This window comes from Peromyscus californicus, unplaced genomic scaffold (assembly GCF_007827085.1).
Source record: "Peromyscus californicus insignis strain IS unplaced genomic scaffold, ASM782708v3 Scaffold_6__1_contigs__length_162567912, whole genome shotgun sequence".
Classification (NCBI taxonomy): domain Eukaryota; kingdom Metazoa; phylum Chordata; class Mammalia; order Rodentia; family Cricetidae; genus Peromyscus; species Peromyscus californicus.
Genome location: NW_026294584.1, coordinates 65828805 through 65844153, shown reverse-complemented (window position 1 = coordinate 65844153; position 15349 = coordinate 65828805). Strand labels below are relative to the sequence as shown.

At 50.3% G+C, this 15349-nt stretch overlaps 1 protein-coding gene across 3 annotated transcripts in view; it reads right to left on the bottom strand.

The window, feature by feature from the left end:
• Positions 1-3485: 3485 nt before the first annotated feature.
• Dnajb6 (DnaJ heat shock protein family (Hsp40) member B6) overlaps positions 3486-15349 on the bottom strand; it is a 54987-nt gene continuing 43123 nt past the window's right edge. For 2 of the 3 annotated variants that reach the window (XM_052719576.1, XM_052719577.1), the window contains exons 9-10: positions 8476-8778; positions 3486-4851 (exon numbers count right to left, since the gene is read on the bottom strand). In XM_052719576.1, the coding sequence (XP_052575536.1) occupies positions 4769-4851; positions 8476-8778 (386 nt within the window). In that variant the 3' untranslated portion in view covers positions 3486-4768. The other variant, XM_052719575.1, reaches the window with a different exon arrangement.

The following is a 15349-nucleotide window of genomic DNA, read 5'->3' as shown; positions in this document are numbered from 1 at the left end:
TTGTCTACAGAGTGAGTTCCAGGACCGCCAGGGCTACACAGAGAAATCCTGCCTCTGGGATTAAAGGCGTGTGCCACCAAGCCCGGCAAATATATATATGTATATATATATATATATATATATATATATATATATATATATATATATATATATGAAAATAAAATAAGGCCGGGCGGTGGTGGCGCACGCCTTTAATCCCAGCACTCGGGAGGCAGAGGCAGGCGGATCTCTGTGAGTTCAAGGCCAGCCTGGTCTACAGAGCGAGTTCCAGGAAAGGCGCAAAACTACACAGAGAAACCCTGCCTCGAAAAACCGAAAAAAACAAAAAAGAAAAGAAAAACTAAGTTTAAAAAAAGAGGGGGAACGCAGTACAAGGTAACATTTTTAAACAGGTGATAAGGGGCCTCCACCTTGGATGGTCCCCAGCACTCTAGGGAAGCCACTTCTAGACAAGGTTATCTGACTGTGGGCTCTCTGCTTGTAGTTTGCAGACGTGCAGCCCTGAGTGTCCATCATGACCCCCAGCCGTGGGAAAGACGCCAAGGAAGGGGCAGACACAGTCAGAGCTCTTGTCTCGCTTGCTTCTTACTCGACTTACAGAACATGGAGATGGACTGAGACTGTGGACAGCAGAGCTATCCCACACAGATCCTACCCACCACGGGTCACAGCAGGCCCAGGAACTGGTTTCAACCTGTTTTAAAGTAGCACTACATGTCAGATCCTCAGATTTCTCTGGAGGAGTGTCCTTCCCTCACAACTGGAGATGCAGTTTCTTCTCACCCTCACTCCTGCCCTTCCCAAAGCACCTCAGTCCACCTGGATACAGAAGCCACAGGCCCTAGAACCTTCCCAACCCCCAGCTTCTCCTAACTGGCCCTCAGCAATGTCCGCCCAGAGCCCAGAGGCAGACCACCTCCCTCAGCCTGCCATCTGTTCTCTACCTGTGGGTGAGAAGTGTCCTGATCTTACTTTACCTTTAAGGGTGGCCAGGGTGCTGGAGTGGAGGGCTTTTCTCTTCCAAGCTGGTACTCAGCTCAGCTGGCAGGCCACTGACTGTGTTAGCTAGAAGTACTAATCTTTGACTGGCAGCATAGTGATGGAGAAGCACTCTTCACTGAGATGGACACCGGCTCCGGGGTAAGACTGCATGGAAGATTGTCAGGTACTCCCAAGGAAGGTGAGGCCACACACCCGCCTAGAGAAAGCGCCACAGGCACTTTCCAAGGCAACATAGGGAAGCCACTGTCACAGGCCCAGGCTCTTCTCAATCTAGGGCCTCTGCGGAAGCAGACAGCTTGCCCACAGGGAGCCTGCTACCTATTTGACACAGCCGACAGTGACCAACCCTGGGCTGGCTCTCAGATAGGGTGGCACCATTCTGGGTGAGTCAGTTGACAGGGACATCTCAGGGGCAGCAGCTAGTCGCAGACCCAGCGTCACCTTTGGATGGAATGGTCATGAGAACATTCACACAGGACATTCTCAGCATCATCTCTAGGGCAGAATACAGGAAAGGGAAAATCTTCACCAGGGGTAGGAGCTGCTCCAGACCTAGATCCAAGGATACCAGATAACCCCAATAGCCAGGTAAGATGCACAACAGTGTAGACCCTTGAGTAGGGGTGCAGGCAGGGACTGAATATGGAAGCCAATGGGATAAAGTAAGTCCCCTCCCAAATGATCTGCAAAGTAAAACCTTGTTAAATCCATATATTACAACTTTTCCTTTGGGGGGCAGTGAGGTGGAGCTGGGGCAGGGAGGGTGTCTTGATGAGTAGCTCTTAATTGGCCTGGATCTACATAGCATAGGTTGGTCTCAGACTCACAGATTTCAACCTGCCTCTGCCTCCTGAGTATTAGAGTTAAAGGCCTTCATTACCACGTGAGACTACAACTGTGATGTTTAATGCCACTTTGCTCAAACACTGGGTGATAACTAGAGAGCCTTTCCAGAATACAGAATCACTTCCTGGATTTCCCTATCTGCCCTACAGCTGTGAGACACTGTGGTGCAGACCTTGGGCCTTCACTGTGCTTACACTCACTCATGCAGGTGTGCTTTGGAGGCCATCACCAAAGGTGGAAAGGTCCAGGAAGTACCAGGCAGACCCTGCACATGGTCCTGATCTCTCCAGATCCCCTCTCCCCAGCCCCACAGGGCATCTCCACCGCCAGAGTTCCACCTTCTAGCCAACACATAAAAGATCACAAAGATGACTGGAGGCAAGGCCGCACACAGTGTCACTTGAGATGCACAGGAGTTTGCCAAGTAGCAATGCTGTTCTGCACTCACTGCCCCTTGGGAGGATCCTGCACTCACACACTAAGAGGCAGTGATCAGCCTGGACCGACCAGCACACTGCAAACTACTGAATACCTAGGGCTGACTGTAATGCCCCAGCCCAGGTATGGGCCAGGAGCCCTGGCTTTTCTGCGTCTCCTTACCTAAGCACAGGCCTGGCACCCAGCAGGCCCTACAGATGTCTCCTCCCTTTTGGCTGTCACATTGCAGCAGCACAGGGAAGAGCTGCCCTTGGACTTGAGTTCACTGGGAAAGCCAGGCTACCTGAAGACATGCGAAGACTCAATGCATACATGAACACTGCGTGCCTACTAGCTACACACCTGTGACTCACCTTGAGGGAGTGGTTATAGCAGAAGTAGTAGTAACTCTGTCCCTAAAACCTCTACGACCATGCCATCAACAGCTAGGATGCAGGCCGAGTGGCCGGGGAGCCTCGTCTGAAGTGGTCTCTGGTATATGCATCCCAGCACCTTCCTCTTCAGTACTGGAGACTTGAGCCGTATATTGTCACAGGCATGGAGCCAGGATGAGAAGGGACCTCCCCAAGGCTCCCAGCATGCTCAAGCAGGCTGCTGCTCCATAAAGCCATGCTCACTGGGCTACAACTGTCCTTTGTATGGCACACCAACACTTGCCCCAAAAATGTCACTTTATCTTCATAATCAAAAATGGAGGAGCTGGTGAGACAGTTCAGTGGGTACAAGTGTGTGCCACCGAGTCTGAGCGCCTACACCAGGCCCCCAGAGCTCCCACAAGTGTGTGCCACCGAGTCTGAGCGCCTACACCAGGCCCCCAGAGCTCCCACAAGTGTGTGCCGAGTCTGAGCGCCTACACCAGGCCCCCAGAGCTCCCACAAGTGTGTGCCACCGAGTCTGAGCGCCTACACCAGGCCCCCAGAGCTCCCACAAGTGTGTGCCACCGAGTCTGAGCGCCTACACCAGGCCCCCAGAGCTCCCACAAGTGTGTGCCACCAAGTCTGAGCGCCTACACCAGGCCCCCAGAGCTCCCACAAGCTGTCCTCTGACTACACACGTGTACCATAGCACACCCTTGCACATACACACAAACCAAATAAATAAATATATAAAACTGTATTTAAAAAAATACAAGACCTGCTTTTATTCTTCATAGTAACAGTTTAACTTACAGGCAAGGAATGACCACAAGAGAGCTGGACTCAGTGACGTTTACATTTTATTTACGTCGGTAGCACTAAAATACATTACGCCTTGTGGATCATATTTCCACAACACACATTAATACCAATCCACACTCCATGGTAACTGCCCACACCACCTCCCATCAAAACCAAGCAAACACAGCAAACACTTCATGGTCGTGCCCTCAAACCTAAGGTGACCTTGTCCCAGACTCCTAGCTATGGCAGTGCCCATAACTCACAAAACTCCCCCTTTCTACAATGCTGGACCCAACTGCTGGCATCTCAAGCCCACCAACACTTTTTATAATGCCCTCCCTTCCAAGGAGACAAAGTTCGAGTAACCGATCCCTGTGGCCAAGAGGAAGGAACACATCCCCAAGAGGCACGTGCAGCCCAGAAGTGAGGCGGCATCAGAACTACTTGGTGCTCAGTGCAAAGGGCAGGTTAGGTGGCAGCATGGCATGGATTTGACAGGATGGTGCTTGTGAAGGAAAGGGCCAATACTTGCAATAGAAAGAACTAAGGTCAATCTTCTTGCTTGATAGCTGATTATTCTGCATATACCTGCGTGTGCCCTGTGTTTGTGTAAGTAGCCAGTGGCACTGACCTACGAAAGCTAGAAATGGTATTGATAGGCAAAACCTTTTGACTGAAGGACAAATATTTCTCCAAGAAGAAAAGATGAGATTTCCCAAAAACTAAACTATATTTCGTGTCAATTCTGACATCTGGAGAAGATTAAGAATTGAACAATAAATATAAGGAAAGACTCTACATCTGAAGTGGCTCATAATGGCCTCTTGTTGCCAGAGTACTGAATCCAAAGAACCCTAAAACCCATGGCTCAAGGCGCAGCTTACATTACCTGTAAGTTCCGCTGTACTAAAACTGCACACTGTACCACCGCCAGGAGACAGTCTGTCATGAACACATACATACCCAGCTCCCTACTGAACCCTACTGGACTCCTACAGCTACAAATACTTCAGTGCTCGGAGCAGGGCTTGGACTGCTAAAAAGAACAAGGCAGATCCTTACAACAAGAGGAAAAGGCTACAGATTTAGTGTTGGGTAAAAGCAAAGTTACAAGGCTGAGGTTGTGTCACAAGCTTATATACTATACAGGCCACCCGGGATTGTCACCTCCATCTCCAACACCCCTGATCCTACCGATCCGTGGGCACACGTCCATAATCCTGCTAAGCGAAGTGGCCCTGGGCGGCACCGAAAGGATGCCGCTGCCGTGTGCGTGTGCACCACACACGAGAGCGGCTGCTGTGGCTGCCGCCAAGTCCAGCCTAGTGGTTCCCTTTGGTCGACTTCTTCTTCTTCGAGTCCTCTTTCTGCTTCTGCTTCTTCCTCTTGCCACCTTCCTTGAGCCCTAAGGAAACATGGCTTGTGAAACACTGCACACCAACAACTGCTTCCCCATGAGGCGGGTCACTCACTAGACACTTCCCCATGTACAAAGAGAGCAACAGAACAGCCATTCATGATGTCCACATCAAAAATGAAAACACCAAATCCGTTTGGATAGCATGCTGAAGACCTTCCGTGTTACTCACAGAACAGCACCACCACACAGGAAGTGTGCTATTCACAGCAAGCATCCTGCATTCACCCAGCAGCCCAGCCACAGAACCAGCTCTGTGGCACAGGCTCCATCTCAGTCCTGAGACCCTGCCAAGGCCCTATCTGCAGAATGTACAATCCTGTCACCTACACAGCCAGGTCAATCTCCACAGTTCCCTTCTGCAATGGACAGCCCACTCTCCCTAGCAGATCATTTTTCTTCCTTGAAAACAAAGCCTCTCTCATTTTCCTGTCATTAAAGCTAATAAAATAAGTACAACCTTACCAACCAAGTCCACAGTAGATGGACGGAGGCTCAACCTTTGGACGCTGCCAATGAGCCAGAAACAAAGGGCTCTGCCTTTAGGACTGCGGAAGTCCTCAGATCCTGGTCACAATGAAAGTAGGTGGGATATGGGCCTCATGTTGAACAGGAGCCACAAAAGAGAACTCAGAACATGCCAACAGATACCTCAACATTCCCATGAAGATCCACCAAAATCTTAACACATGAATTAGTTTGAGGGGCAGGGAGCACAAGAGGCAGGCCAGCAGCAGGGTTAGATGTAGGTTCTATCTCTGCAAAGTGCAAGCCGTGCTGTTCTGTGAAGAGGTCCACACTCCACAGAGCTACTGGGCAGGGTCAAGTTCAGCAGGAAGAGGAAGGAAAGAAAGGTTTATTCCTTCATTCATGATTTTTCCTAATGTTGAATAATTTCTGTTTTTAATAGCCATGTGTTGTTCTTCACAGTTCGCAGACCCATGTTGTGTGTGGACTACACAAATGAAAAATGCCACTAATCCCTTCTCCAAGAAGTGCAGCAGAACAAACTTTAAAGACACACACACAGATACACACATCCAATCCATGAAGCCCCAGGTGGCTTGAATTGCACAATAGGTCTTTCTCTATGAAGACACCTTAGTGAAAATTGTTTTCATCTAGGAAACTCCCCTTCCCAGTGCCAACTGGCCAGGCTGCATCTAGCTGCCTGGCAGTTCTCTGGCTGCAACTGGGATGGTCTGCACAAAGTTTCTCTTTGTGGTTTTTTTTTTAGGAAAATTTGCCCAAGACTTGTAAATCCAATCAAAACCAGTAATAACGGCAAAACCACTGAAGGCTGCACTGGGTCAAGAAGTGCAGGAAGCCTGGCCCAGACCATCTTAGATCTTCAACATGGCTCTCAGAACTTTAAAAGGAAAGGTCTGTTCTTGGTCCCCCTGATCCCAACAGCAGAGCATCAGACTTTGCAAAGGCTTCTGTGCTGCCTGGAGGACAGTGGTTTGCAGTACAGAGCAAGCTATGCTGCCCAGAGATGACAGCTTTGTCGCTGTAGAAACCAGAAACCACTGTTGTGTCGTAGCTAAGCTTCTAATGTCCCTCCCTCCCAACGGGTTTTGTTTTCACTTTGTTGTTAAGCCAAGCTCTCATATAGCTCGGGTGGCAATTTGGAGAACCCCACTTCAAAATGAGACACCATTTCTGAGTGAGAAGGTAAGTGAAGGGTTGTTCACAAACTTGTCTATAGAAGTTACGTGAAGGGTTGCTCACAAGCTTGTCTATAGCAGTTATGTGAAGGGTTGCTCACAAGCTTGTCTATAGAGGTTATGTGAAGGGTTGCTCACAAGCTTTTCTATAGAAGTTACGTGAAGGGTTGCTCACAAGCTTGTCTACAGAAGTTACGTGAAGGGTTGCTCACAAACTTGTCTATATGAAAGCATGGTTCCTTAAAAACATGGGGAGCAAAGGGACAGAGCAGAGGAAGCACTGGCTACACTCAGAGCCATGTGGGCAGATGCTCCTGACTCCAGACTTGGAAACATACAGGGAGACCACCTCATTCACAGCTTTTCCAGCCTCTCAGGCCAAGAATTTCTACAGGAATCCACAAGCTCACTAGTTCACCTCCCTCCCCTCAACACACACACAGAAAAGGTCTGGATCAGCACTGACAAAGCAACAAGGGGAGAGTGATTTGCTGTTCTTACTGCTCAACTCTACTGTCTCCAGATTCTTCGGCCTTGGCTGATCACCTTTTGCTTAACAGGCGTGGCCCAGGGCCAAGAGAATGGCCATCTGCTGCAGTCACACTTCCTGTCCAGATCCTGCTGTGGGAGGCCTGCGCACCTGTAAACAAGTTCTGCAGGCAGGCCTGTCCCTGTACGCCTTCTAAAAACCAGGAGATTAATGGCACAGCACCTGACAGGCCAGCCTTATGATGTCTTCGCAACTGAACATGAAGGGGATGGGGAGGTGCCAAAATCTCCAAGCCTGCTGCTCGCTACCTCTCATCACCCCTCCCAGTCCTCTTGGGAGCACTGGGAGGGAACAAGACATCGTGGGAGGTGTCCATAGTCACTGAGGCACATGAAAGCTTTCTAGTGCAGTCAGGCAAACCTACCCACCTGCCACTCAGCTGCCCAAAGCTCATGTCCCAGTCACCCATCTGTTTTTGCTGGCATCTCTTCATAGCAAGGTATATGCTATACGCTGGCTGCCCAGTTCCAGCAATGCCTCACCCATGGAGGACTTCGTGTTCTTTTGCTCATAGAACCCTGGAGAGTTCTCTGCTTCATTCTCCTATGAGGAGAACCAGAAGGAGCTTGGAGACTTGACTTTAATACAAAGTTCTGGGAAGCAATGGAATTGACCTTTGCCCTCTGTGTCCTATTTCGAGCACTTTGCAATACAATCAGACACAGACCACCAAGCCACATCTCCACCATAGTTTGGCCTGTTTGACCATGGGCACAAACTTGTTTCACTTCTGGGCAATAAAACTACACTGATATAGGGCTTGGGCCTGACTGGGAAAATTCTATGTGTACATGCTGAGCACCCAGAATGTTCTATATAGGAAATACTCCTGAAGATGTACAAGCTGCTGGCTGAGGGTAGAGTTGGACAGTGGACGATCCCATCCTGAGCACTGAGGGAGGAAGGAGCCAGGCCTCCAACTTCACCTGTAGCTCACCTGAGAGAACTCTACTGGGAACCTGTGTCTTTTGTCTGGAAAGTGAAGCTATTATAAGTGTGTGAGTGGCCTTGGGGCAAGTAAGGTCAAGTGACAGACCTCAAGATCTAGTACCAAAACTATAAGGAGCCATTAGGGGCAGAAGCAGCACCTAGCCATTTCCTCAGCAGTCAACTTGACACAGACAACATACTCCATACACATCAGAATACTGGGACCCCTGTTTTAATCAAGGGGCTTTGAACCACGAAGCTAGGCTGTACATAGAGCAACTGTGGGAGGTGAGCTGGGTGCAGGGTCTCCTCTGCCCATACTTGGTAGGCCTGGCACCTTCCCCCAGCTCCCCATGCCTGCTCAGGTCAGAATGCAGCAACACAGGCCTGACTTCTGTTCTCGCTGTCCTGGGTCTGGGGGCAAACCACTTTGGGGGTGCTCCACACCAGCTCCCTTCTGCACACCTGCTGAGGTCATGGGGGCATCCAAGTTGCCAGAAACCCGCTGCCTGTCCTGCTCTTCATCTTCCCGGTTGCTTTTAGACCCAAGTTTGACCGTCGGGGCAGGCTTGGGTGGCTTCTGTGGGCGGGTGCTGATAGAAGGGGCCGGAGTCTGGGCTGGAGCTGGAGCTGGGGCCGGGGGCCGGGCCGGGGGCCGGGCTGGGGAGGGGGCCCGAACTGATGCTGGGGCCGGCCCAGAGGCCAGAATTGGTGTGTGTTGGCCTCTCCGCTGGCATTCTTCTGCAAGGGCGTTCTCGTCAGGCACACCTGAAAGCACAGCACACCAGGGAGAGCTGTGAGCTGCAACCCTCCCTTGGGAGCAGAAGGCTTCACCCGCCTTCTTTCCCAAAAGATGGCTCCATCTCTAGAGCCACCATATTTCTATAAAAGAAGGTACTTACTGTCCATGCCCTCCACTGCACTGCTGGGTCTGAACACTTATAACACTTATAACCTCCTCTTCCCAGAGGGGTCTATAAAGCAATCCCAGAGAAACTAACTGTCTCTGCTGCAATGCCATCATCCAGATTCTGAGTATACAATCAAGGCACAAGGCCTGGCAGATCCTGCTTAAGATGGTTCTTGCCAACCCAATAATGCAGCCCTGCAAAAAGGCACCAGACCCAGCCCAGGCATGTCCATAGGCCAGCACCAAGGAGGCATCACCTCTGCACAAGCATGAAGTGGCTTAGAGGCACTGCAGAAGCCAAGGGCACTCACTCTGCCCACCATGCCTGCGGGGTAGAGCCAGGCCCCAGGCAATCTCCCGGAAAGCTCCCAGTCAGGTCTGTAGCACAGCTCATCACACCCCCCTCAACACTCGCCCATCATCACTCAGAAGACTGTTATCTTTGGAGAAACAGAAACGGGTTCTGAAGGGTTTACACACTAGATGATGCTGAAAACGAAACAAAAAAGCAGCAACAGTTAAAGGACTGACTTCGATTCCCTGGGACTTTGAATAACAGCACCATTTTCATTTGTACCGCCATAAAGCTGAAGGCAGTGGTTTCCAACTCTCAGTTCTCCAGGAGGGTGAACCTTTGCTCACCTCCTGGTGAGGAGCAGCTGCCCTGCTACTATCCCTCCAGTCTGGGTGTCAACTGGCAGGAGACCTGCAAGAGCCTCCTTCCTTTGGTAGGAACCTGGGACAGGCACATCCACTCTCAACACTGGGAGGCACTTGCTCAGAGAAAACTGCAAAGTATTTTAGACCAGTTCTCATTTTGACACCTCCCATGAACCCAGGCTCTGCTGGAACCAGATCTGTGGAGAAGCCATGCCTGATAGGTAACAGAGAACCTGCCCATCTTCCCACTGTGTGGAGATGGCAGCCCTGCACAGAATGGAATACATTTCTGAGGAATCTTAAAATTGGGGTCAAGTATCACACCTGGGACTACAGTCACAAGGTTCATTAAACCCCCAAATGCATGCCTGGTGGTGCTACATGCCTATAATCCTAGCACTTGGGAGGCAGAGGCAGGTAGATCTCTGTGAGTTCAAGGCCAGCCTGGTCTACAAAGCAAGTTCCAGGACAGCCAGGAATGTTACATAGAGAAACCCCATCTCAAAAAGCCAGAAAGAAGAAAAAAAGTTCAGAGCACTGAGCTAACAAGCTTCAACAAGTTACCGGCATCCAGTGAAGAGGCTTTACACACCCATTTTGCATCCATTTAACCAACCATGCACAAAGGTAAGCCAGCAACAATAGCCTGTCCAGAGGTGCCAGTCTTGACCCCATCATTCACACCCATCCTACATGTCCTGGGGATATCCTGTCCCAGAGCTTGGAAATCCTGGTGAGCCATACACTTTCTGCACTCAGCTGAGGGCAAAATGTGGCGTGGGCAAGCTTGTGAGTCCATAGACAACTCATCTACAGATAGGAAACATGTCTGAATGAGACCAAAACCTGAGATCTGGGGATCATCTGGAAGGAAAATTACCATGCACCCCATGTTAAGGCATCATGAAGACGTACTGTTTTCAAAGACTGTGCTGAGGAAAAGGCACAATTTGGGGAGCAACAGAGGCTAGCACACCACGGGGTCTCTGAAATGAACATCCAACACATGGTGGTCAGCAAACAACACATTTCCTGACCACTCGGCCCATAGTGGCAGGCACATGGTGACAGGGTTCAGAATTTGATTGACATAAATGATGGCTTGCAGGACAATGTGAATGCTTACCGGTCCCTTTAGGGGTATTGCCAATTATCCCTGGGGTGCCCCACAGCTGGCCCGTCACCCCAGCACTATCGAGAGACTGAGCACTCAACACTGCCCTTAGGGCCCAGAAAAGCACATGAAGGAAGCCCAGAGAGACTCCAGGCCAAACTATTCTCTCCTGAGCAGAGAATACCTGTGAAGTCATTCCATGCAATGTTTAAAAACTAAACAAGAGCCAGGCAGTGGTGGCACAGGCTTTTAATCCCAGCACTTGGGAGGCAAAAACAGGTGGATCTCTGTGAGTTCGAGACCAGCCCGGTCTACAGAGCGAGATCCAGGACAGCCTAGGCTACAGAAAGAAATCTTGTCTCAAAAAACAAGTGAAGGGAGGGAGGGGGGGAGAGAGAGACAGAGACAGAGACAGAGAGACAGAGGGAGGGAGGGGAGGGAGGGAGGGAGGGAGGGAGGGAGGACAAGAGACAGGCATAGTTGTGCATGCCCATAACCCCAACAAGGGAAGCTGAGGCGGAATGACAGCACACCAGAGGCCAATCTAGAATACATAGTTTGAGGTACACATAGCAACACCCCGTATTTACTAACAGGGAGAGGGAAGAAAGAATGACAGGAAGGAGAAAGAAGGGCGAGCATGTTGCCTGTAACTCGTGAAGAAAACCACTTTTTCATGTGATAACCACCCCCTACAAACCTTTTTTTTGGGGGGGGGAGGGCATCGGGCAGAGCCTCGGGACAGCAGCCTCTTGCTCTTCACACTTACCTCAGTGCCAAGATGGGTGTCCTTGGGTCCGCCCAGAGCCAGGTCTTACCAGGCTCCCATCCAGCTACAAGAGGAGACAGGATGCTCCCCACATTCTGCTTCAGAAGCACCCTTCCCAACAGTCCTGCTGGATCTGCAAGCTCCACCTAGACACACCCCACAAGGTACAACCCCCAACAAAATAAGCAAAGTTCCCCCAATAGACTTTTACAGGCAGTGGCCCTCAGTGGAGCAGTCTTACAAGCTCACCACCCGTGTTGGCCAAGTTCCCCGCACTCTGGCTTTCAGAGCTTGGCTAGGACATCTACAGCAGGGAGCCAATTGCCGGGAGGGTGGCATGCTTCCGTCTCACTGCAGGCTCTCTGCACTTCCAACCCTACCTTCCCCAGCCTGGGGATACACAGCAGACCTGCTTTCAGAGCCCCTTCAAAGAGCTCTGTGCTTACTGCTGAGTGACACTAACCATGCAGAGAAAACTGGCTGTTCGTTGTCTCAGGCCCTGCAAAGGGCAAAACGGCTCAGAGGGTCAAGGCGCTTTGCTGCCAAGTCGAGGCTGAGAACCTGGACTTTATCCCCAGGACGCTCATGTTGGAGAGAACCAATTCTCAAGTTGTCCTCTGATCTCCATTTGCACAATGGTGTGCACACATATGCACGTGCGCACACGCGCGCGCACACACACACACGCACACAAAGAAATAAACGTGAAATACTTTTAAAAAGAACTAAGCTTTTTAAAAAAAAAAAAAAAAAGACAACTAGCAGAAAGCTGAACAAAAACACTACACATTGTGCCTCACAACCCTTCTGGAACATAGGCCTCATTCTTACAACAGGCGACTAGCTGTAGCTCAGGATTCAAGCACATGTGGTTTCTCTGTCTATGCTTGAGGGCCCAGTGCTGGAAAGGCAATACTTGGTGGCCGATGGAAGCCACCCTCAACCCCTCTCATGACTGCCACCTTCCTGCTTAGAATGCCCTCCAGCTCTCGGAGCTTTCTTAAAAATCCCCATTAGGAAATCCCCTGGCCCAGCACGGGAGGGCATGGGACTATGGGCCGCGGGGTCCCACAAACTGAAGTGCCTGAGATGGATATAAAGGTGGGAAATAACCAGACATAGGTCATTCTCTCCTCCAACACTCCCACTAGGTACTTCCTAGGAGGGCTCATTTGCCATGTATTTGTCCAAGCACTCCTTGTGGCCTGCTGCTGTGACGAACCCTTAATCACTTAGCAACTGCTGCCTCTAAGGCAGTCTGGACCAGAGCAAACACAGCACGACCACTGGTGTCTGGGACATTACCAAACCTGACTCCTATGTGGAAGAAGCTGGGCAGGACCGATGACCTCAGCCCCAACACAGATGGCCCTGTGGACTGGCTGCTCTGTGCGGGCAAGCTCCAAAAGCGGAGTCGTAAAGGCAGTAACAGCGCACCAACTTCTCTCAAGTACTATGCTGTGATTTTCACACTCTGCCCCATGACGTGTTCCTGTCTTGCTTCAGAACCTCCTCTCTTGAACCCTCTGGTCTTTGTCTTCATGGCTGCCTACAAGCACAAGTGTTGGACAAGTGCTCTATGAGCCCAGAAACACGGCCAGTCTGACAACAGCCCATGGGAACTAAACTGCTTTTCACAAGGGATGTTGTATTACAGTTTTGATGACTTCTCTGTCCTGTTACGGTGGGAACCCACAAAGGTGCAGAAAACCATTACACCACCACCTTCAAAATGATGGCAAGCACCTAGGCTCAAACACCATTCATCCTTATCCCTTAATGTGGAGATGCCTGACAGACAGCCGAGTGAGAGAACCATCTCGCCATCTTCATATCCTGGCACAAAGCGCACCCAACTAACTCGGTTGATTCTTTCCAACCACAGCCTTCATGGCAGACTCTAGCAGAGCTGGGCAGGTACCCACCACACACACACACACGCACGCACGCACGCACGCACGCACGCACGCACGCACGCCCACCACCCACTGCTGCCTCATCATAGAGTGGCCAGGGAGATGTCACAGAACCAGAAGTAAAGCTTTATCCTGAACAGCACCTATCTATCACAGAAAGGACTCCACTCTCTGTCCTACTCGGCACCCTCACATGCAGCCTGCAGAGACAGAATGGTCCACTGCAGAGGCAGGGTCAGTGGGGGTGGCTGTGTGCCCTGGACATGCTGCTGATGGGCTTCCTTCTGAAAGTAAAAGCACATGTGGCACTGCCACCCCCTCGATGTATCCCTCAACACCCAATCAGGCCTGGAGACTGGGTAGAGCTGGACCACAGTACCGAGGGTAGGCTCAGAGCTCATCCACAGGGTCCTCAGAACACACCCTAGGCTGTGCCAGTGGCTGGGAGCAAGACCAAATCTTGAAATGTAGAGCAAGGACTGGCAGCAGTAGCCCTGGGGAAGAGTGCTAATTTAGCAATATGACATCATGGATTCCACACCCAGGACCCAAAAAATTAAAAGAATGAAATCCTGTAAACAAGGGTGAACTTCATAATGTCCGTAAGAGTAAACAAAGTCCCAAAGAAACAGCACCATAAACCAGCAATTCTCAACCAGTGGGTCACGATCCCTTGGCGATCAAATGACTCTTTCACAAAGGTTACATATCAGTTATCCTGCATACCAGATAGTTACAATTCATAACAGAACAAAATTATGGTTGTGAAGTAGCAATGAAATAACAACATGAGGAACTGTATCAAAGGGTCGCACACAGCATCAGGAAGGCTGAGACCCACTATAATAAACTCTAAAAGCAGATGTCCTCAACGCTTGCTTCTTAGGAATGAGGAAGGTGGGTCCCAGCCTACTATGGCTTGCTGTGTTGAGCTCTTCCAGGGACCCATGTGCTAGGGAGGAGCCTGGTATGCGCAGTATGCTGTGGCTCTAACATCGAAGCAGGCAGAGTGTCTGAGATTAGACAGCATTCACATTTAAAGACTCAGGAGCAGTAATCAACTGACAGCTCTGCTCTGTTCCCTTATCAGATATGGATTATACAAAAGTTTAACTTCACAATGTAACAGACCAGACTGAAAAGAGGGTAATAACCCCAGGATGGCAGAGTCCGAATATCAAGTAAAACCTACACTGACAGGAAAACATGGGTCCAAGGGAGTTCACTTATGCAACAATCCACAGTGCCTTCACAGGACCCATCAGAACCCTAGGGGAGGACATGATTCCAACTCCACAAATAGCAGTTCCCCCTCACCTCAAGATAAGCAAGATATTTTGTCATACCTTTCAGGTTCCTAAGAATCCAAAGAATCATACGGCTGCAAGGTGGCTGGGCCCCAGGCAATCTGTCCAACCTACATGGTTTGAAGCCTTCCTCCTCCATCCTGGGATAAACCAACACTTTGCACCCCAGCGCCATCTCAGATATCCCAGCAACAGATAGACACATGTCAATGGACCAACCTTTCAGGCTATGTGCCTGGAGGCAAAGTGGGTAAAGGACTTCAGAAGGCCTGTAGGCATGGGAGACCCAATCCAAGGAACCAACCAAAGAATATTTTGATTAGAAGTTCCTAATAGTCACTTGAGAACCTGACTTGCAAAACATAAAAGTTCCAGTGGGAAGTGCCCTTGATATCACTTAGGTAGGAACCAGCCCTGAGTCAACTGCCATACAAGGAAGGTAAGTCAGGCCCACAACCAGCATGTCTCAGAGTACTCCTCACTGCTAGCTTTAACATGTCCAGGGGGAAACATGTGGGTCAGTGAGGATCCCAGAGCTTGCTATATTACACTCATCTCACACACAAAGGCACAGCCAGGAAGAAAGCTCAGAGCAAGGGTGCCTGCCACAAAGCCTAATGACCTGAGTTTCCTGGAAGCCACCAACTCCTGCATGATGTTCTC